General features: G+C 42.7%; 1 protein-coding gene and 1 pseudogene across 3 annotated transcripts in view; one reads left to right on the top strand and one right to left on the bottom strand.

Moving 5' to 3' along the window:
* SRGAP1 (SLIT-ROBO Rho GTPase activating protein 1) overlaps positions 1-18695 on the top strand; it is a 271254-nt gene extending 252559 nt beyond the window's left edge. For 2 of the 3 annotated variants that reach the window (XM_035002229.1, XM_035002228.1), the window contains exons 19-22: positions 7483-7663; positions 9008-9142; positions 9278-9617; positions 13500-18695. In XM_035002229.1, coding sequence (XP_034858120.1) covers positions 7483-7663; positions 9008-9142; positions 9278-9617; positions 13500-13877 — 1034 coding nt within the window. In that variant the 3' untranslated portion in view covers positions 13878-18695. Of the gene's footprint in view, positions 1-7482; positions 7664-9007; positions 9143-9277; positions 9618-13499 lie in introns of those variants that run through there. The other variant, XM_035002230.1, reaches the window with a different exon arrangement.
* LOC118008629 lies at positions 1257-1707 on the bottom strand (annotated as a pseudogene).
* Positions 18696-24284: the final 5589 nt, after the last annotated feature.

Genomic DNA, 24284 nt, shown 5'->3' with positions numbered 1-24284 from the left:
TGGTTCATGTAGATATACTGACCTTCATGTGCTTCGATTTCTTTTTTTGTGTGAAATTTCTGTCAAGTGTTTTGCCCATTTGGGGCCCATTTGCCTGCCCACTCTTCATTTCTCTGGACTTTTTTTGCTTGGTTTAATTTGATTTGTCTTTGGTTTTTTTCTTATTTATAAGAGTAGTTTGTGGGTATGGATCAGGTCTTTTATTGTGTATATGTTTTGCAAATATCTTGTGCTCTGTAATTTGTTTTTCATGTGCTTATTATGTCTTTTGCTAAACAAGGAAATTTTAAAGGAGTTGAAGTTACCCAATCATGGTTGTTTCACTTTGTGTCTCCTTTAAGAAATCCTTCTGTGCTGAATGAAGGTAATGAAGATAATTCCCCCATATTCTTTCTCTCTTTCTTTTTTTTTTTAACATTTGTTTATTTTGGAGAGAGAGAAAGGGCGTGCACGAGCTGGGGCCAGGGTCAGAAGGAGATGGAGAAGCAGATTCCCTGCTGAAAAAGGAGCCCGATGTGGGACTCGATCCCAGGACCCCAGGATCATGACCTGAGCCGAAGGCAGACACTTAACTGACTGAGCCACCCAGGTGCCCCCCCACCCGTATTCTTTTTTAAATGCTTTCATGTTTTGTTTTTCACACATAGGTCTTTATTCTACCAGGAATTTCTTTGGAGGTATGTTGTGAGGTTGGGGTCCATTCCTTTTTCTCCATATGGATGCACAGTTGTCCCAGCATTAATTGTCCTTTCTCCACAGCTCTGCATAAATCACAGGTCCTCTTTGCACAAGTCTGTTTCTGGGCTCTCCTGTTTTCCACTGATCTACTTGTCTATCCCTCCTGTCTTAATTTTGATACCTTTTAATAAATCTCAATATTTGGCAAATCAAGACCTCTGATTTTGCTCTCCTTAACAATTCTTAATCTTTTGCAACTTCACTTAAATTTTAGACTCAGTTTTTCAAGTTTTTAAAACATACATTAGAACTAAAAACCTGATGGTTTTGATGGTTTTGATAGTATTGTACTAACTCTACATATATTAACATGGACAGAATTGACATTTTTGTAATATTCATTCCTCCAGTCCACAAACATATTTCTAGTTATTTAATGTCTCTCAATAAACTGTTATACTTTTCTCTTTAGAGATCATTTTTTTCTTTTTCCAACAAGTTTAATCTCTAACATTACTTTTCAACACTTTTTTTTCTCATTTTAACAGTTTTTATTTAAAGTCGTATATCAGATTACCTTATTCCCGCATCTTCTCAGTTGTTGCTTCCTTATATTTGCTATTTTCCTTTCCTACTTGGCAAGGTTTGACTTTAGGTTCAAGGATCTTTTTGCAGTCTTTGTCCAATTTTAGTCTAGTGATAACCCCCTTGGCAGGGTGAATGCCCATGTGGACAGTTGTGCCATTTACCTGCTCTTGCTGTACTCATTCAATGAGGATGACGTATTTCTTCTTGTAACCTGGACCACTTTGCCCATTTGCTGACTTTTCTGGTATCCTCACACAACTTGTACTTCATCATCCTAGTGGATGTGCATGGATCAAATGGTGTACTTCTGTCTCAGCTCTTTGGAAAGAGGGAATGACATAATCTTCCTGTGAATGTGGGAAGGTGCGTTGAAACGCCTTTTACGGTTCTTGCTCCAGTCAGAGGTCACAAAGGGATTGAACTTCATTTTGGCCACTGGCACTTCAGGGATGGCTGTTCGACACTTTTTTTTTTTTTAAGATTTATTTATTTATTTTAGAGAAAGATAGAGAAAGGGACAGAGGGAGTCTTTTTTTTTTTTTTTAAGATTTTATTTATTTTTTAGAGAGCGAGCGAGAGAGAAACAGCATGAGAGGGGAGAGGGTCAGAGGGAGAAGCAGGCTCCCCGCTGAGCCGGGAGCCCGATGTGGGACTCGATCCCAGGACCCTGGGATCATGACCTGAGCCGAAGGCAGACGCCCAACCATCTGAGCCACCCAGGCGCCCGGGACAGAGGGAGTCTTAAGCAGACTCTGCACTGAGCACAGAGCCCCACGCGGGGCTCGATCACACAACCCTGAGATCACAACCTGAGCTGAAACCAAGAGTCGGACACCCAACCGACTGCCACGCAGGCGCCCCAACACTTTTTTAATATGAACATATAAAGCTGTCAGTTTTCTCTTAGTACCTCTTTAGCTGTATACATGATCCTTTTATTTTCTCTTTAGCTATGACTAATCTGCTTTAAACCCATCCACTGAGTTTATAAGTTCTTTTCTGCATTTGTTTGGTTCACTTTCGCATCTGCTGCTTAATCATTTTTTACAGTCTTTTGCTCTTTACTCATATTAATCCTTTCCATTGTTTTTAAATTGTGATTCTGATCATTCTAGTATCTGCAGTCTTCCTGGATTTGGTTGGGTTTTTTTTTGGTTCTTGCTCACTGAGTCTTATTTTCCAGAGTGTTTTGTAAATTTTTTATGTATTCCTTGGAACTGTGTGGAATTCCTTTAGGCTCAATTGAAGGTAAATTCCTCCAGAAAGGCTTTTCATTTACTTCTGCCTGGGGCACAGCCAACTTGGGACCATAGTGAATTTTTAGCTTGAGGTTTCCCAGGCCACCCAGGTAGTGTGATTTTAAACTGCAAACCTACCTGAGGACTGGAATGTGGTTAGGATTCTTAGAGATGATTTGTTCCAAGGTTGAGATAGATTCTATTTTTAAGTCTGGGAGGGGGCGGGGGTGATATATACCATCTATGGAGAAGTATGGAGGGCTAGGAGGGAAGAAGAGTTCTAGAATTAGAAGCTCACTGTAACACTGAGAGTGTGATCCTTTATAGGGGATTTACCTTCTCCACACTGAGCAGACACTGGACTTAGTTTTTTGTCCAAAATGAAACCTTAAGTTAACCCGGCAGGGAAAGTACCCTCAAGGCAAACTCTGACTCTCATTTTCTCGTGTTCTGTTTACCTCACTGGGTTCCTACTTTTGTTGAGTTTTTTGTCTTTAATATTCCTTACTGTCGTGGTAGCTTATTAATGCAATTACCAAGATTTTTTTAAATCCAGGATTTTTCAGGATGCCTGGGTGGCTCAGTTGGACATCTGCTTTCGGCTCAGGTCATGATCCCAGGGTCCTGGGATCAAGCCCCACATCGGGCTCCCTGCTCAGTGGGAAGCCTGCTTCTCCCTCTCCCTCTGCTGCTCCCCTTGCTTGTACTCCCTCTCTCTCTCTGTCAAATAAATGGACAAATAAAATTTTTTTTAAAAAAAATCCAGGATTTTTTGTTGATTTCAGCAAGATGGTAAGGGTAATCAGGATGTCTAATATCCACCCTCTGCCTTAAAAAAAAAAAAAGTTTAAATTGTTTCACTTCAACATGCATTGCATTTTAGATTCCTGTCTGTATATTAAAAAGTTACATCTGAGCCAAAAGAAAAAAGTTTATGTTTTTAAAAGTAAAATGAATTGACATTTTCAGAACTTCATTTAGAAGAAATTCTTTACAGTGAGAGCTTCTACTTCTGTGATGTTGCTTTTGAAAGTCTCTGGGCCCCACCTCTGCCACCATCCCTTCTTTTGTCTTGAGTTCCTTTGTTTCTCCATACGATTTATTCCTTTCTCACTGATGACTTCTCTGTTTCCTTGCTTTCCCTAGTGGCCGGGAAAGCTAAGACAAAGCCCCAGCCATCTCTCTTCCCAAACATCAGTCTCCCCACCCTGCCATCTGTTAGTTATTCTTACCTTTTGACTACAAAAGAGAAGCTTCACTGAGGGCTCTGTGTTTTCTATAACGTTTTACCCATGTTCACCTGATTTTGCTGGAAAGAAAAGCATTGCGTACAAAGGACAGATACCCTTGCCCACAGCCAACCTCTAAAGTTCTGTAACTAAATCAACTAGAGTATTGATTATCTTTGTGATACCCAGGTATTTTCTTTTCTCTTTCATGGTATTGCTCGAGAAGGGTAGCTTTTGTTTCTGAAAGAGGCTGTCCTAGAACAGAACTGTCACCTGCGAGGGCAGTAGGCGACAGATCTAGGAGGGCAAGTGTCAGGGACAGCAAGGTCCCAAAGAGAAAATGCAATGTACTGCATTTTGTATGAAATGACAAGAAATGGAAATACAAGACTTGATAGCACCAGGCAGTCAGAAAATGAGCTGTACTGAATTTTTTTCTCCTTTACACAGAGCTGTAGTAGCCATGCAGGAAAGTGAAGTTACCGTGTTCCTCTTGCTGTTATCGATAGCAGTGACATTCCACAGTGTCTCTGACGCCCTTAAAAGACCATGTGACTCCATAGGAAAGGGAATGGTGCATTGCCATGCCCTCAGATTGATTTGCTCTGCAATAAGTAGACTAAGATGTTGTGTAAGTAGCTTATTGATTGACTCTTGACTGCAAAATGACTCCCATGGGAGTAGAAAGAGTCAAAATAATGAAATTGCTCAGAATAACTAGTTGATAAAGAATTACCAATAAAATGTACTTCTGATTCATCGGGTCATTCTTTCATAATCTCCCCACATTTGAATTAAATAAGCAGAGTCTGATAATTCTTTGCTAGTTGTTTCAACAAATAAACAGAGATAACAAGCACAGAGTGCATGATTCTAAAATTATGATAAAATAGATATATATATATCTGTTAGTTTTAAATAGCCCTTGGCCAGCACTGACAATGTATGACTGAATGTCTAATTAATGTCTAAAGAACATTAATGGTTCTTTCTTCATTTCCCTTTGACAAGTACATAGACTGCACACTATGTTATGGGCTGGTATCTTTCCATTTTTTTCAGTAAAATGAAATTCAAATTACACAGGCATGTTGACATAGGAATTTGCGAAATACATGTCATGAAATTCTTTTTAACAAATGGGCATGTCTTCTTTCCTCCCCATGGATATGTTTATTCATGTCTCCTGTACCATGGACATGTTTATTTCTGTTCCCCAAGGAGAATTAGAGTTAAAAAAATTGGCATCATCATCTCTGATCAACCAGGATTTATTCTTTATCTGCAATTTTAAAACAAACTATAAAGTCAGTCTCTTTGAATATAAAGTTATAGTCCCTCCTCTATAAAGCAGATTTGTAGATATTTAATAAAGCTGCTATTCATATTGTTTTAATAAAGAATATAATTTTAGGGACACCTGGGTGGCCCAGTTGGTTAAGTGTCTGACTCTTGGTTTCAGCTTAGGTCATGATTTCAGGGTCATGGGATTGAGCCCCCATGTGGGCTCCATGCTCAGTGCAGAGTCTGCTTGAGATTCTGTCTCCCTCTGCCTCTCCCCTCCCTGCTGCCCATGCATGCTCATTTGCTCTCTCTTAAATAAATAAATATTTTAAATATATATATATATATAATTTTAGGAGGGAATACTAGAGTGCTAACATATGATCTGAAAGTTATAGTCAGTTGTTAAAGGACTTAAACTATTGTTCTAAAATTATTTTTACACCTACTTTGCTAAGAAGTATATGACATGTAGATTATAGTATTTAAATGTATAGCTGAAATTCACACAGGCCCTTCACATAAGGTAAACCCTAAGCTTTTTCAATGTGTTTTGTTGATTTTTATGCTTGTGCCTTATATGGCCCAGAGAATGTTTGAATTTATCAAGTGAGAAAGAAGCCTAGCTGGCTATCCAATGATTTCTTATGCAGTTATTCCATACAAGATATTAAACATATTTCAAGAATCTTTGGGGAAAAATAAACTGTTTTAAATGGGAAGGTTCATTACCAGGCAAAATAGAAGACAATTCCTGAGAAAATATTTGACAGGTTTTAATCTATTATGTGTGCATATATGCTAGAGTATTCAGAAACCAATACATGCTCAGTTTTTAGCAAATGAGACATTGCTCATTGCATAGATACATTTCTCTGAACATTTAGCACTTGTATTGCCCCTTTCTGTTTTTTTTTTTTTTTAAGATTTTATTTTATTTATTTGATAGAATGAGAGAGAGAGAAAGCACATGAGAGGGGGGAGGGTCAGAGGGAGAAGCAGACTCCCCGCCGAGCAGGGAGCCCGATGCGAGACTTGATCCCGGGACTCCAGGATCATGACCTGAGCCGAAGGCAGTGGCTTAACCAACTGAGCCACCCAGGCGCCCTCTGTTTATTATTGATTAGAAGTTTACTCATCTGTTGTAGATAGCAGGAATGAAAATAGGGGGATGGTGAGAGATAAGAGCAAAGATCATAAGGCCCTGAACTGAAGGGCTTTTTGCAATAAGCTGAATCACAAAAAGCATCTCTTGTAGTTGTTTTGTATAGTTTGTCCTCTTATTTGCCTTCAACCTTTGTGATCAGAATTAAATCAGGGCTGAAATTCCAATTCTAGGCCCAGAGTTCAGTATCTTTTTTTTTTTTTGAGATCATTGTGGGTTCACATGAAGTTATAAGAAATCCTACAGAGAGATCCCAGCTTCCCTCCATGGTAAAAATCTTATATAACTGTAGCATAATATCACAGCCAGGAAATTGACATTGACACACCCCATCTGCCATATTCACATTTCACCAGTTTCACGTGCACTCAGCTGTGTGTGCAGATGTTTACTTAGTCACATACAGTTTCATCGCCAGGGTCCCTTGTGCTCCCCTTTTATAGCCATTGCCATTTCTTCCCAACCTCTTGGCAACCACTGATCTGTTCTCCATCTTGATTATTATGTCATTTCAAGCAGGTTATATAAATGGCATCATACAGTATGTAACCTTTTGAGATAGGTTTTTTTCACTCACCATAATCCCCTTGAATATCTTTTGACCTCTGGATAATATAATTTTTGAATCTGGTCTTTTAATTTGGGTACAGGACAGTCTAAGTTATGCTTGTTTCATAGGCAACTAAAATTTATTACTGATCCTAGAGAAAACAAAATTATCTTTACTGTCAGTGGTAGTTGGAAGATTTGATAGTCCCAGAAAAGTACATGAAGAAATTAAATGTACCCAAATAGTATTTAATGTGCTGGTTTTTATAAACTTGATTTTTCTTTAAATAAGCAAATAAAGCATAAACTTCCTGGTGTCCTGGGATAGTGATTTTTCCATGTTATCCACGGTTATTAACATGTTACAAGGAACTCCATCATTGTCAAAATAATATTGGAGCTATTACGGAGAATATTACAACCCAAGGAAAGATCTCATATTATCATGTTGCAGAGTTTAAAATATTTTTTATTAGCTGTCATTCTGTCTCTGGTAAGAGGCTGTGGAAATTAAGACCCAGTGTTCCATTTTTCTTCGCGTGAAAAACTGATGACAGCAAGAGAATGTTTTTCTGTATCTCCCTGAACAGCCTGATTTTGTCCCGCACTGAGGACTTGTTTATTACCTTGTTCGCTCTGGATATTGAAATGGCCTTGTCGATTTCCAAGGCCGCCTAGAGAACGTTCACGTAGCGTTTCGGGCTTACCTCACAACTCTGTCCCTCATCGCCTTCTGGTGTGTTCTCTGTAGAATGTGAGCCAATAGAAGCGATAGCCAAGTTTGACTACGTGGGGCGATCGGCCAGAGAACTGTCCTTCAAGAAGGGGGCCTCCCTGCTGCTGTATCACCGCGCGTCCGAGGACTGGTGGGAAGGCAGGCACAACGGCATCGACGGGCTCGTGCCGCACCAGTACATCGTGGTGCAGGATATGTGAGTAGTGCCGGCCGCGCGGGTGCTGCGGCCGCCGCGCTGCCGCTTCCGCCGGGCTGCCGCTTCCGCCGGAAGTCTCCAGCCACTGTTGCTAAAGCGACCTTGGTCTTTCGAGAAAGGAGCGGAAGGGATCGCAGAGCCCGAACCTCTGAGCCGGGCGCCGTTCTTCGCCTTGCTGTTGGGTCTTTGCTAATGGTACTTCGGGGCCAGCAGGTTTTCATTTTCCAAACTCCACCAGCAGATTCGGAGCAAGGGCTAGTGAGAGATGGAAGCTTTCAGGCTCTTAGAAAAATCCGCCATGTGGAGAATAGCTTCAAGAGCTGTAGAAACGCCGCTGGTTCCAAAACCAGCGGTACTCGTCTCTTGCTGTCTGGCTACCGTTTCAATTCCAGATTCCTGAGAGGGAAGACACTGACCTGAACGTCTCAAAAGAATCATCTTCAGGCTTCCCTTTTTTTTTTTTTTTAATATTGCTGTATTTTAAAAATTAAAGGGATGAGAAGATGGCCATAATATAGTAAATGAAAGAAACGGGTTGCAAAATCATATGTACAATATAATCCCTATTTTGTGAGTATAATATTTCACAGTGCAGCACTAATTTAAGAGCATTTTTTCAAGGAAAAGAGAAATAATACCATAAAATGTATACAGTGATTAAATGATTCAGCCTAGGGGCGCCTGGGTGGCTCAGTCTGTTAAGCGTCTGCCTTTGGCTCAGGTCATGATCTCAGGGTCCTGGGATGGAACCCCGCATCAGGCTCCTTGCTCAGCAGGGAGTCTGCTTCTGCTTCTGCTGCTCCCTCTCCCTCTGCTGCTCCCCCTACTTGTGCTCCCCCACATTCTGTCAAATAAATAAATCTTTAAAAAAAAAAAAACTATTAAAAAGTATTTTAAAAAATAAAAAACAAATGATTCAGCCTAACTTCAGAAAAAGAAAAAAAATGTTAAAATGTGGATTTCAGAAGCCAAGAAATATTATGTGTATGTGTATACAGACATACAGTCATAGATATCTAAGCTACATAAACCTATAAGTATCTAAGTACAAATACCGTACATATATAGCAGACATCATACATGTTTACCCAGGCGTAGATAAAAAGTAGAGAAGGATATTGTCTCAAATTCTAGCAGTAGTGGCGTCTGGCTGTTATATCATATCATGAGTGACTGTGATTTTGCTCTTTGTTGCACTTCACCTGCAATGAAATGTACATTTTTATTATGAAAAAAGTCATGTTGATAAGAGAAAGACTTAGATATGTAAAGCCCACGTCACTTATTTTTTTTGTTCCCATTCATCTTGCGAAAGACTCTCACTCTTGATTCTCCTTGTTGCAGGGATGACACGTTTTCAGACACTCTGAGCCAAAAAGCTGACAGCGAGGCCAGCAGTGGGCCCGTCACTGAGGACAAGTCTTCGTCCAAGGACATGAACTCCCCAACAGACCGACACCCTGACAGCTATCTAGCCAGGTGGGTGGGGTCTGATAATCAGGCTCCTGAACCTCCACTTTTCCAAGCACTTCGAGGAGCCGCAGAACCCGCGGCTTTGTAGTATTACCCGGCGTGATAAGCTCTCCTATTTTCTCTTTTTTTGTGTACTTTTAGACAAAGAAAAAGAGGAGAGCCACCCCCTCCAGTAAGGCGTCCTGGCAGGACCAGCGATGGCCATTGCCCGTTGCACCCCCCACATGCTCTTTCCAACTCCTCAGTTGACCTGGGGTCCCCAAGCCTGGGCAGTCACCCCCGGGGCCTGCTGCAGAACCGTGGCCTCGCCAACGACAGTCCTGAGAGGAGGCGCAGGCCAGGCCACGGCAGCCTGACCAATATCAGCCGGCATGACTCCCTCAAGAAGATTGACAGTCCTCCTATTAGAAGGTCCACATCGTCAGGGCAATACACAGGCTTCAATGACCACAAGCCATTGGACCCAGAGACAATCGCTCAGGTAGGATGCGTGGAATGGAATGGCACCTGCTGTGTACCTGCGGTGTGATGGAGGGATGCAGGACTTCCTCTTTGTAGTCATGCTTTTTGTAGAGAACCAACTAAAGAAAACAGAAAAGAAATTAGTCTATTCTTTAAGGCCTGACTAAGGGTCTCTTTAGAAGAACAATTTGTTACTGGAAGGGCCCAAGTGATTAGATTCATATTGATTCAAAGACATGGCAGAAGTGTAGGACCCGGGGCATTCAAACACATCATTGCTAAATAGCCAGTAAAGTCTGGAAAAGAAATAATAATGAGGAAGGGCTAACCCTACCAGATCCCAAAAGCATGCTAAAGATAATAAAATAGACAAATTGATAGAAAGAATGGAGAGCCAGAAACAGATAAAAGTTAGTGTAGGAGAAACATGACCTTTCCAATTTAGGAGAAATGCTGGATTAGTCCATAAATAGTAGGAGAAATAATAGCTATTTGAAGAACAGCAGGTCTGGGTCCTCTGTCACTCTTCTCTTCCCAACAGTTTGTGCAAAGGACTTTGTAGTTTTTTTCTAATGATTAAAATTGACAAAGTAAAGGTAAGACAAGATTGATTAATGGATTTTCCATCATTCTGCCATTTTTCCTCTAGTTTTTTTTTTTTTTTTTTTTTTCCAGCATAGGCCATCAGAAAATATGGGTATCACCAATGATGAAAGAGGTGAATAGATTCAGGGTTTGCCATTTTAATCTAAAGCATCTTCCAGCCATCTGAAGCTTAAAAAAGAGCTAAATCGATCAAAAAAGAGAGTGAATGAGAAATAAATGAACAAACATGGGGAACTATTAAAGATGAATTATTTTTAATAAAGAGTGCCCAAGGAGACCTACACTGATGTGACAAATTTCCAAGCTATTTCCATTGTCCTAAAGAAAATTTTGGATGTAGATTAGGTTTTGAGGGGTTTAATGTGTTTTTTAAAAATTAAGCCAATTTTTTTTTTTTATTTGTTTATTTGACAGAGAGAGAGACAGTGAGAGAGGGAATACAAGCAGGCGGAGTGGGAGAAGGAGAAGCAGGCTTCCCGCTGAGCAGGGAGCCCGATGCGGGGCTCGATCCCAGGACCCTGGGATCATACCTGAGCCAAAGACAGACGCTTAACGACTGAGCTACCCAGGCACCCCAAAATTAAACCAATTTTAAATGTATAGCAATTTCTCAGCAAAAATCAAAAAGACCTTTTGGTTTTCTCTATTTGAAATACTATACAGGGCCCTTGGAGACCTATATAGAATCAGTGATATTTGATTACAGCTGAATTTAACAGTTTGAGAAATCTATAACATCACTGCTTATGATAAGCAGGTGAAAGAGGATTTAGGTTAGAAAGATAGGGAATTAGGAGCTTTGGGGTGGGAAGGTGTAACAATGCCTGTTTAACCCTTTTGCTTCTAGAACCAGGAAATCCTTTTTGCTTGTTTCTTTGTTTTTGTTTTTAAGTAGGCTCTATGTCTAGTGTGGAGCCTAATGCAGGGCTTGAACTCACCACCCTGAGATCAAGACCTGAACTGAGATGAGTCAGATGCTTAACCAGCTGAGCCACCCAGGCACCCCAGGAAATCCTTTAACTGTAAATCATAAAAACAAAAACTCAACAGATAAACCAGGCTCTGCACGATCTGGGGCAAATACTTATAAAAAAAATCCATATGTTTAGCATCAAATAGAAATAACATAAGAAAATAATCACTTGAAAAGTGATGTCATCTTCCCAAAACGGCTTCCAGCTGTGTCCTTTATTTATCTTTCCATCTCTCATCTTCGGATTTTCCCATGAGGACAAGTAAGCCTGCCATCATGGTGTTCATACAAAAAACATGCAGATGCTCTTATTAAACAAATCAGTGGAATCCCTGATGGGGCTTTTTTAAAAACAACAGTATCCATATGTGATCATTGTATCTTGGTTTAGTCATTTAGCAAACTTTTATTGAGCACTTACTATGTGCCAGGTCCTCTGCCCGGCTTTATAGAAGCAACGCTAAATCATTACCCAGCTGCTTTCTGAAGGTGCTTGCAGTCCTGTGAGGGAGCTGGAAATGGAAATCCGTTCCCATTATGCAGCGCCATGAGGGTTATGCTCCAGGTGAGTGAAAGGAGCCCCGGGAGTGTAGAGAAGAGGCGTGTCAGTCAGACCTGGGCGATGGGTCTTCACCCCTCCCGTCCCACACAATACTCCACCGTGGGTGTGGGTGTGTGTGTGTGTGTGTGTGTGTGTTTGGTAAAGCACATAACGTAAAATTTACCATTGTAACCATTTTTCACTGCGCAGTTCAGTAAAGTATATTCACATTTTGTGAAACAAATCTCCAGAACTCTTTCATCTTGCAAAACTGAAACCCTATACCCACTGATGAACAACTTCCCTTTCTCCCCTCCCCACCCCCAGCCCCTGGCCACCCCATTCGGCTTGCTGCTGGGAGTGTGACTTCCTCATATAAATGGAATCATACAGTATTTGTCTTTTCGTGACTGGCCCCTATTTCACTTAATTTCATGTCCTCAAGGTTTATCCATATTGTAGCATGTGGCAAGATTTCCTTCCTTTTTAAGGTGAATAACAGTCCATTGATGTATATACCACATTTTGCTTATCTGTTCATCCATCAGTGGAACACACTCTACCTTTTTGAAATATGTATTTTGTAATTCCCCCTTTACTGTCTGAAATAAATTGACAGATGAGATACGTAATTTGAAAAAAACATATAAAGCTCCAAATATAATATACAAAAATACAAGGAATTAAATATTAAAACAATTAAGTGTACTTCAGTTAATGCTTGACTAGGCTAGAAGACAAAGTAGTAAGATGCTTTCACCTACGTATATAATTAGCATAAATACAACAATTAAAAAGGCATATTGATAAAAGATAGAGTTAGGGTCAGGGCTCACGTTATTATAAACAGGATTTTCACCTACATCAATGTCTGAAGGACATTCAGAAGTTGAACAAGATGCAGGACAGTTCATTGCATATAAATTTATCTGGGACACTGCAACAGATCTAGTATATATGACCCCTGCCCACCAAATGCCAATAATGCCACCCCATTCTTGTGGCATTTAAAAGTACACACACACACGGGAACCTGGGTGGCTCAGTTGGTTGAGCGACCGGCTTGATTTCAGCCCAGGTCATGATCTCATGGGTGGTAAGATCAAGCCCCACATGGGGCTCCACGCTCAGTGGGGAATCTGCTTGAGATTCTCTCCCTCTGCCTTTCCCCCAACTTGTGCTCACACTCTCTCTCTCAAATAAATAAATAAATCTTTAAAAAATAAAATGCACACATAGCAGATTACAAAAATGCCGTCTATGGGGCAGTACCACTTCACTGAGATCCACTGGACAAGAGTTATCAGGGGAAGGCTTAAACTGAATTTTGAAGAACTGCTAGGAGTTAGCCAAGTATATAGTAAGTGCTCAAAATTATTTGTTAAATGAATGAAAGAAGCCTGCTTCATTCCCATTCCCATCTATCTCTTGAGAAATTGTTGCAGTGTCTAAATTGAAGCTATCTTTTAACCATAAGTTGAAATAGAATTCTGTACAGTAAGTCAGCATGTACGGGAGAAATCACGAGAAGGCTGCCTGGCACCTTGGGATGGCCGGTGTTTGATAGATGACTCCACACACCCTTGCATCTTGGTCTGCTGACCACGCAGTCGAAATAATAGTGTGGGACAGCCCTGCTTGTATACATCCTACCGCCAGCGACGTTAAAACATCATTGCTTTGCAGGCCTGTCTGCTTTGAGATGAAGCGTAAGGGTTTCTGTACGTTAGTACTAATTACCATTCTCTTCTGTCTCTCTCTCTCTGGTTATTCTTCAACAGGATATCGAGGAGACGATGAACACTGCTTTGAATGAACTCCGAGAGCTGGAGAGACAGAGTACAGCAAAGCATGCCCCCGATGTGGTGCTGGATACCTTAGAACAAGTGAAAAACGCTCCCACCCCCGCCACGTCCACGGAATCTCTCAGCCCCCTGCACAACGTTGCCCTCAGGAGCTCAGAGCCGCAGATTCGACGGAGCACCACCTCGTCCAGTGACACCATGAGTACTTTCAAGCCTCTGGTGGCGCCCAGAATGGGTGTGCAGCTGAAGCCGCCAGCCCTTCGGCCAAAACCTGCTGTTCTTCCGAAAACAAACCCTACTGTAGGACCTGCCCCACCTTCCCAAGGTCCAACAGACAAGTCTTGCACAATGTAAAGACCAGGTGGGCAAGGTCATCTGGGCTGGTGATTTTAAAAGAAACAGATCAGTGACAAAAGTCGGTGATCCATAACTTTCCTTAGTTTTGTGCTTACAACTGGAGATTTTTGGCTTTTCTATGTTCTCGAATGTAATGTCTGAAACTAGCTAAATTAACACGGGCATTTGTATTTTGTAATTTTTTCCTTTTTTTTTTTAATAACTGGACATATCTTATGTCATTTTAAAGACAATAGAAACACTTAGATTTACTTGAAAATCCAATGCTGCACCATTTGTAATGAAGACAACACCGCTCTGCTCTCCGTGTGGTATAGTGCTTCGGGTTTAGTGCAGCCCGGGTGAGTCAGAAATGTCTGGATCCGAAGGCACGCGAATCTGAGTTTCCAGGCCTTGGTGTAAAACCAGTGTTGGTCTGTGGCACTTGGGGTGGTGGCTGAACGGTGCTAACGGCATTGTTAGGTAGCTGACGGTGAGCACCTCGGACCCGTGCGGGGGGACGCTCCCAGGGGAGGTTGCAGCCCACCGCCTGAATGAGTTGGATGCTTGCCTCTTTCATAAGAGTCCCCTCCCTTGGGTCCAGGTTAAAAGGTCAGAGGAAGGGGGGTGAGAACCCCTGCAGTTACTGCTTGAGCTGAACCTAGGAAAGGTGAGAGAGAGAGAGAGAATCCTCCAGAGCTCTCGGTGTGACTCCTTCCACAAGCCTGATCAGGCCCCCGAAGATTTCCAAGTCCATCCCCTGCATTCACAAAGGACTAGAACAGTCTAATTTTAAAGACTTCCTGGTTGCACTACTCCACAGACTCCTTCAGAGATCTGTTGTTACCAACTGCCTAGCGAATGCTTCTAGCTCCCCGAAACCGCTGTGTTCTCCCCCTGGAAACGGAGCACACACGCGGCACACAAGTCCTTGCCTCACTCAGCCTTCCCTCTGGCTAAATGACCTCGGTTCCTTTAATCAGGCTGCACAGAGGCCTGAGGAACCTAAGTGGAATCCCCAGCTCTGCTCTCCGTTTGTGTCTCTGAGCCAACAGAGAACTGGCTCCAGTTCTGGAGGACGCGCCATGCTGGCCAAGGTGGGAGGGGCACCTCATGGTTCCGGGGTGATTGCCTTCCAATCTGGCACCTGGAACCACTGACTTTTTCCTTTCCTTTTTTTTTTTTTTCCACGTGGTCTCAACAGAACTCAGATAGTCAGGTGAGCTCCGTGAGGGACCTCTTTCTCTGACATCCTAGCACAAAGACAGTTTTCCCTATGTTTTCCCTCTGTCTTAAAAAGTTGCTTTGAATTCAGTTGTTTTTACTAAGGTACAAATCACCACTCCTACCAGCAGCAGCTTATGCCATCCTACCTACTTTGTCACTGAACTTACTGATGAAGAGACCTTTTTTTAAGAAAAATGGATGGCCCAGACTAACCCCTTTCGACCACCATTGATTTCCTTCTAGGTTTGGATTCAAACTGGCAGCCACTGGCCTGCCCATCTAAGAGTGACACAGTATGGACTTGAATCTGTTAACCCACTGGTGAATTCCTCCCGCAGGAAACAATGAGGATCTGTACGAAAAATCAAGGTCATTACTGTGATCTCTCCCTCAATTTGCCAGTCTAATCATTCTAATGCAGAGAGAGATTAAATTAATGAGATAGGGTTACCTTTCAAAGTCACACTTCTGGTTGCTAGCCGGTGGCCTAATTTCACAAATGGATTGAATGGAGAATTTTTTTTCAAGTATTTCCAGGTATGGTAAGCTTTTAACTCTTTGAGTTTTCTGAAGCATCCTCTTTGCCCATTTTTAAAACAATGCCCAGCTCAACATCTTGTCCAGCCTCTCACCATTTCTCTTGAGCTCTCTTGGTCCCTCAGCAATCTGAGACACCAGGGAGACTCAGCCAGGATTGAGCTCTTAAGTAGCACTAACCCTTTTAAACCATCTTCCCAAATTCCTAGGAAACTGAAACCTTCCTAAATAACCTCCCAGTTCCTTCCAGATCCCACTTTGGTCTCTAATTCTCTGCTGCTATATGGGGAAACAGAAGCAGAGAATAAGAAATGGAAATAATTGGGGGGGAGACTTTAAATCTTTTAGAAATTGAAATTAAAGGATTTCTTTAAAGCTACTTTCCATCTTTGATAGAAGAGTAACACGTTACAGAGGGCATCAAAAGGGCAGAGGCATGTTGAATTCATTATGGGGAGAGGAGGTGTCTTCTGCAAGTTTTAACTTAGCTCTTACTCCTGCAAGTTCATGTCTTCAGACTTCTCCCTGGTAAGCCTGCCCAGTGTCTCCTCTCTTCAGTGTTTACACCTCTGATGAAATGAGGGTTGCCTTTCCAAACACCAAATTAGGATTCTGCTCCCTTAGGTAGCAGGGGACTTGCTGCTCTAGAGCCTCAGAGCCTCAGAGGCTGGGCCTTCTTGCGGGAAACTTCTAGTGCTCTCCCATCACGCCCTTAAATGTGTCTCTCTTTTCTCCCTATATCCCTGGTGACACCCCGAAACCTTTCTTTTTTTTCTATCTTCTCCCCCCCCCCCCCCCCCCCCCCGCCCAATTCCCAAGGAAGGATGTGACCTCACAGTGAGTAAGGACTCACGTTTTCTTACTTTGTTTTAGTAAGAGTCTCAGATTCCAGGGATAAGACAAGGTGGCCACTTCACAAAGGATCCAGAATTACATCCTGTAAGCTCATTAAAAGCTTCTGCAGCCTCACCCACCATGTGGCCCTCTCTATAGCTACCAGTGTAGCATGCAGTGGGGAGGAGGGAAGGTGCGAGGGATGGGCAAAAAGGAAAGAATCTGGAGATGTTATGTCCCAGTTTGAAGGATCATATTCTTCATGCATGGTTTGGGAAGGAGGTTATTTTGAGGATGGGCAAAGGATGGCCCTACAGAGATTACCAGACTCCACTTACACAAGAATATATATTCACAGCTGATACAACTGTTCATGTCTCACCCACAGAACTCACTGAAGTAGGCTTACCAAGTTGACCTTTTGGTTGGGGTCAGGGGTGTTGGGAGAGGATCATCAGGAGAGAGAGAAAGGTACTTAGTATAGATTTTCTGATGAGTGTTCTGTAAATTATTTGAACCAGTCAAATGGCCCTTTGCAGAGCTCTGTATTCATGTTCGGGGTCAACACTATCGTTCAACAGTTTTGCACATTTTCACACGACGTAATTTGACTTTGGTGCTCCTTGAGCCATCCATAGAATAATTTACAGCAGGGTCCCACTTAATCTACTGTGGTGAGCGCGAACAGCCATCAGTAGATGGAGAGATCAGGTCACATTGTATCAGTCAAGAGTTTTCTTCGTACTTTTGCCATTCCCAAAATGGGCTTATAATTTAATTAAGGAAAAGATACAAGTGGGAAGGGTAGTAGTGTCCTCAGCTTTGGGAATGACACGGGGTCTACAAAATGAAGAAACTTTAATATGATAATTACAACCTTTAAAATTTAAAGAGCCCATACTGTATGTTAACTAACTGGAATTTAAATAAACTTTAAAAAAAAAAAAAAGAGCCCAGAGGTCTGTTGAGGATTTAGAAGACTTCAGATTTGGGATCACATTCGTTTTATTCCACAGTAGTGAGAAACCACGAATGCAGGACAAGCACTTGGGACTGAGTCTTGCTCTGAGTTACCCACCACTGAGGCTTCAGCTGCAGAGCCACTTAGAGGTAAAGGCTCACCCATGTGTACAATAGAGCTCCCCACTCCAGACTGTCCCCTGAGCTGAAAACCCAGCCTCCAGCTGGGCTGGGTGTCAGGCTGGGTGCAGCGTGACTTTGGCACACACACCCCCATTCAGATGAGTAAAACAAACTGGAAATCGAGCTTTCACTTACCCTAGTATACGTTCTTTAAAAGAAATAGTCTATGTGGTATAATCGAGATGGGTACCTGTATCTTTAAATTACATAGGGACTTTTGTATGTTTAAATAATTGTACTGGGTTCCATAATGCTTATCTTAGAAACTGTTTAGTAAAAGGAAATATATAAACCGTGCATTTGTGAATGCCCCCTTTAGAGCATTCATCCAAGTTCAGTGTGTAGTGTGATGGTTATTCTAGATGTTTAAAGTAAAGTGAGTGGCTGTGTAACAGGAGAGACTGCTATTTACCTATGGACTCAAGGGTAACTCCTGCCCACGTAATTAAATCCGTATTGTCCTTTTCTGTCGGTTTGATCAATTACAGTACTGGTAGCTTCCTGCTTGTGACTGTTACCTAATTGTGTCGATGTACATCTGTAGTATGTACATGTGAAAGTGCCTTTCTATTTTAGAGGAGTTTTAGCCTTGCTTTTTACTGTCGCCCCATCCACCCGCCCCACCCCGCGTCTGCCCCCCTCCCCGCCCCCACCCCCCCAATTCCTACCGCCCACTTCAGTGGGAACTTCCTCCGCGTCCTCTCTGCTTCTCCGTGCCCCTTCCTGTGCCTCGGTGCTCAGTATCGTTTGTCTTGCATCCTTGTCGGTCATCAGACTGTCTCGTTTTGCTGGTAGCCGTGACTGTGCCTTTCCTGCCCGCAGTGTCCCCGCGTCCTCCCTCCCGCTCTGAGCTTCTTCCGCCCACGTGTGTCATCTGTGCTCTGTCCTGCCTCTGTTACAGTCCCGCAGCTCTGAGGCGGAAATAGGGGGGATGCTTTTACAGTTCTGGAAGAAAAGAAATGTTTTGTTAATCTGTTGTGACAATGCACTTTTATGTATAGTACTGTACATTTTGGCATGTACCATTCCAGGCTTCAGTATACAGTCAGGTCTGTTCTTCACGGTGTATCTTTATAATAAATAAGATAGTTCTGGCTGCCTTTGTCTTCTTCCGATTTGGTGTGATTCTGGATGATGTTTTCATTCTTTTTTTTTTAAGATTTTATTTATTTATTTGACAGAGACAAAGCGAGAGAAGGAACACAAGCAGGGGGGACTGGGAGAGGGAGAAGCAGGCTTCCCGCTGAGCAGGGAGCCCGATGCGGGGCTCGATCCCAGGACCCTGGGATCATGACCTGAGCCGAAGGCAGATGCTTAATGACTGAGCCACCCAGGCGCCTCTCCTTTCATTTTTCTAATCACTGTTAACACCCAGCACTCCCCTCCCCCCGCAGAGCTAGTTGCATTAGGTGGTGGGAAACTACCTTTTTTTTTTTGAAGTGTTTTTATCTCACTTGCATTTTTATTTGTGAACTTGAAAATAAGACCTCATGCACAGGGCCTCAATCATGAAGCCAGAGATTTTCAGAGGATGATTTGGAGACCCCTGTGTAGTAAGGAAAGGGGATTGGGAGAGGGCAAGCAAGCCTCCTAAACACTCCCCAGATTGAAATCTTTCCTGAAAAGGATTCTTTGGCATAGTAAACCTTGTCAAGCTGATCTTTGGTTTCATTTGAATACATTGAAATGCAATCCTTAGGTATAGACTATGTTTAGAATTCCCCATGTACTGATCTTTTTTTCTTCAAACGTTAAAAAAAAACTAACTCTTGAGGTCTATCAATACCTAATAGTTTTGTAAAAACTATCAGCAATGTGCTGGATTGAATATTGGTAAGAGTTGTGGGATTTTTTTAAATGACCCATAAATCAAGGGGAAAAAGCTTTTCATTGGAACGTAAAATACAAACAGGAAAGTGCACAAATCATTAGTGTAATTCACAGAGTAACACTCTATTGTATCCACCACCCAGATCAAGAACCGGCACAGTATCAGCATCCTAGAAGCTAGGCTTGTGCCTCTCCAAAGTTAATACCCTCACGAATAACACCATGGTTTGGTTTTGCCTGTAGTTTTAACTTTCTAGAAATGGCCTCCTAGTGTGTAGATTCTGTGTCTGGCTCCTTCTGTTGAAATTTATGTCTGCGAGAATCATCCATCTTGTTACATATAGCTAGTTTCTTCCGTTTTGACTGGCGTATAGAATTCTGTTACATGAATATGCTCGGTGTTTATTTTATATTTCCTAATTAAACTTTGGGCATTGTATGCAGGAATCTATAAACATGGACAAATAAATGGGAAAAAACCACCTGGTAAAGGAACTATTTTCCTCAAACATGATGGAATGATGTTGAACCAAGCCATTGCCTGGAAGGCCTACCTGATAGAGGGTAGAACCATTCTAGGACCAGAGTTGGATTTAGAGGCTGCCCCACAGGAATGAAGGAGCAAATCAGACTATAGGATTGCTCCAGGAAAGACCTCATTGTCCTGCCTCACCCTCAGATCCAAAGACTCCAGCCTGCCCCAACTCTCTCTGAGCGCGCCTACTTCCTCACATCCCTCCCTCCAGGATGAGAGTCCCATGTGGGTGTGTCTGGTTGTCAAATCCCTCTGTTCATATACCAGCATCCTGTAAGAAGATTAGGAATGCAGAGAAGGAACTGTCTGGCTTCTACCTTGGGTAGTTGGGATTCCTAAAGTGGAAAATTCCCCAAGCTTGATCCAAAGTGCCAAAACAGTCCCGGAAAGCCAAAAACAATGGCAAATTGCATTCTACTGTCCATATGTCTCCATTTCGATTTTGGAAAATATGGTCAACATACCTTTGAAATAACCCTGGTGAGGTTCCTTATTCTTCAGTAGCCTTTTATCTGTTTCTACATAGTAGACAGAAAACTTGCCTTCTATAATTAAAAATTAAACATTTTATCAAGGTTAGTCCTCAGCAAAAGCAGCTGGAGAGCTAGGACTGGGCTAGATATCAAAATGTGTGTGAGAGAGAGAGAGAGTGCACAAGTGAGCACTCCTCCTAAAGTCCTGAAACAACATGCTTTGTTCAGCATTCGTATCTTGAAGGAAGTTATGATGTGATCCCGGACATCTCCAACTCTAGGATATTTGTAGCCCAATTCTGGTGACTGGTGAATATACTCTTCATATTGATAAGCTCTCTATCAGGTGTGCTCCTGGGGGTAGGTATATGGCTTTCTTTTTGCTGCTTGGGTGTGCAGCTAAAGTGAGGACTATTGATGAATTCCCCTCTCAGGGATGATGCATTGTGCTAATCTTTTGTCTTTGACATACCCAGGGAATCTCTTGTGTAACAATCATGTCCCTCTAAATGAAAGTGGATGATCATACACTGATATGATATTAACTAACTTGAACATGGGACTCGGGATTCTAGGCCTTTGATGGACTACATCCATTAAAATATATATATATATGATCAGGATGTGTAATAGAAGGTACCATCTGTGAGCCAAAGATTATTATTGCATTAGTAACTGAATATTAACAGATGCATTTGAAGAGGGAAAGAAATTTTATTTTTTTGAAGATTTTATTTATTTATTTGTCAGAGAGAGAGCACAAGCGGGGGAGGGTGCAGAGGGAGAGGGAGAAGCAGACTCCCCACTGAGCAGGGAGCCCGATGGGGGACTCGATCCCAGGGCCCTGGAATCATGACTTGAGCCAAAGGCAGACGCTCAACCAACTGAGCCACCCAGTCGTCCCAGAAGAGGGAAAGAAATTTTAAATAAGATAAAATTGATTATCTGGTCCTAATTCAAACTCAGTTACTGGACTTCTTCAAATCATCAGCCATACCTCAGTTTCCCAAACAGAAATAATCCACGGTGACATTTTAATATATTGTCTTCCAGTCTTAAACTATTCTTATTTTTAGCACAGTTAAATTCATAATCTATATATAATTGTGTGTCCTTATTGGGTTTTTCTCCCCACATCAGTTCACATTACAATTGTCAGTGAATGCGATTTTTATTAATTGCTACATAATATTCTAGCATATGAACATACCATAATTTATTTAATCATTTTCTTATCATTGAGTGAGCCTGTTTGCAGGTTTCATTTTTTCAATTGCATAGTATGTTGTAGTGAGCAGCTCCATACACGGTCATTGTCTGCATTTTGGAACGTTAATTAAGCACCGACTCCAAAAGGTGAAACAACTAATTCAGGGGGCATAAGCACCCCTAAGACCCAGGATAAATACTGCCAGGAAGATGGCACACATTTGCCCCACTGCCAGCAGTGTGAAAGAATACACGACACAAGTTTAAAATCCTGTCACTTTTTCTTTGCCAATGTAATAGGTAAACGATAGGTTCGATCTGAATTCTTGGCAGTCTTTGTTACATGCACACCCACACTTCCGGAGTGGAAGTCTCCCTGTCTTACTCACGCCTTTGTCCTAAGGGTCCGATGTTTCACTGTAGTTTCAGCTGAACATCGTCAGAGACTTTCCTCAGGCACCTTACATTCAACAGACCTAAAAACCAAAACCACTTTCTTTAATGCCAAAATATATCCTGCACCCCTGTTTTACCGAATTTTATCTCCGCTTTCACCTCATTCTGAGCTTCACTCCTTTCTGCCTCAACTCTGCAGTAGCCTCCTGCATCCTTTCCTTGGGTCTCTTGTCTCCCCTTTGCAACAGTGACCTACACTCTTGCTAATCAGCTTTCTTCAAAACAAAACAAAACATAACACTAATAATCATTAGGGGCGCCTGGGTGGCTCAGTCGTTAAGCATCTGCCTTCAAGCTCAGGTCCTGGTCCCAGAGTCCTGGGATCGAGCCCCACATCAGGCTCCCTGCTCAGCGGACAGCCTGCTCCTTCCTCTCCCTCTGCCCCTTTACCAAGCTCATGCTCTCTCTTGCTCTCTCTCAAATAAAATTAAAAAAAAAAAAAAAACAATTTTATTATGTACCAGGCATTTATAAATTTCATATATATTTTCATTTTAAATACAATCTAACCCCCAACATGGGGCTCAAACTCATGACCCCAAGATCAAGAGTCGCATGTTCCACCAACTGAGCCAGCCAGGCTCCCCCCAGGCATTGTTTCAAACATGTTAATGATAACTAGCATGTGTTAAGCGCCAGACACCATTCTGCAAATATGAATTCATTTAATCCTCACAAGAAAGCCAAGAGAAAGAGCTACAATGATTATCATCCTTACAGCAAAGAAAATTAAGCCACGGGGCAGTTAAGAACTTGCTGTGGGGGCTGCCTGGGTGGCTCTGTCAGTTGAGCATCTGACTCTTGGCTTCGGCTCAAGTCCTGATCTCAGGATCGGGAGATCATGCCCCGCACTGGGCTCCGTGCTCAGCTCACATCTGCTTGAGATTCTCTCTCCCCTTCTCTGCCCGTCCCCACTGCCTGTGCTCTAACTAAATAGATAGATAAATAAAAATTCTTAAAAAACAAACAAAAATCAAAACCAGTTGCCGTGGTCCCGGAGCTAGCCCCTGGCAGGGCCGGGATCGCATTCCACGCGGCCTGGTCCTGGGCGCTGCACGCTGGCACCCTAAGATGCTCCTGTCTTCCCACTGCTCAGAGCCATGCGTGACGCCCCACTGCAGGCCCGGAGCTTTGTCTTCTCCATCTTTGTATCCTCTCACCTCACACACTGCTAACTAAATAGCACATCAGCGAAACTGAAAAGAATTCACTCTCTGCCATCCTCTGCGGCCTGCCATTTCAACCCCACTGCCCCCCACTTCCTCTCAAGAACCTTTACTTTCCGCCAAGTCCGGGTCCCTGTCCCTGAACACGCCCGGCCGCTTGCGCCCTCAGCCTGCCTCAGGCCATCCCTCAGCCTCAGGTGTCCCCTACCTCATTCAGAGATCTGCCCGTCGAAGTCCGGTTTGTCCTTGAAAGCCCAACTAAAATGTCACATGGTCCATGAAGCGTACCCCAGATCTCGCGCGGCCGTCCCTCGCTTTCTCCTCCATATGATTCCAGGGTGGTTCACTTCCCTGGCTCAGGCCCTCTGCTCGGGCGTGACTGCGAATGAGACATGCAGGCTCCCGGTCTCCTGAGCTGCAGTCCCCGTTGGCTAACAAGCACCTAACAAAGAAGCCAACAACTATTTCAGCAAAATAATTTCGGGTGCTAATAACTGCTGTGGAAAGCCAAGGAGAAACAGAAAGGGGTGATGTGATGTAGAGTGCCTGGGAGGGGCACTCCAGCTGGGACAGCTTGGAAGTCACCGCTGAGGTGGTCAAATGTGAGCTAAGATCTGAATGATGGGAAGAAACCAGCCATGCGAAGAGCAAGGCAGAGGGACCTGCTCGTGCAAGTGCCCTGCGCATCAGCCGCGCTCAGAGTGGTTAGGGTGTTAAAGAAGGTCACCATGGCTGGAGCGCTCCAATGAGAACTGAAGAGGAAGAGGAAGATGGAGATTGGACAGACACCAGGTTTTGGAGGACCTTGGAGGCCAAAGTAAGGTAGTTAGATGTCATTCTAAGCTCAAGGAAAGCCATTGGAAGGATCTAAGCAGGAATATAACATCACCCATGCTTTTAAAAGATCACTCTACAAAACCATAAGGATGTGTCACCTCACACCTGTTAGAATGGCCATAGAAAGAAAGAAAGAAAGAAAGAAAGAAAGAAAGAAAGAAAGAAAGAAAGAAAGAAA

This window comes from Mirounga leonina, unplaced genomic scaffold (assembly GCF_011800145.1).
Source record: "Mirounga leonina isolate KUSES-001 unplaced genomic scaffold, KU_Mleo_1.0 Mir_126, whole genome shotgun sequence".
In the NCBI taxonomy this organism is placed as follows: Eukaryota; Metazoa; Chordata; class Mammalia; order Carnivora; family Phocidae; genus Mirounga; species Mirounga leonina.
This window is presented reverse-complemented; position numbering and strand designations above follow the sequence as displayed.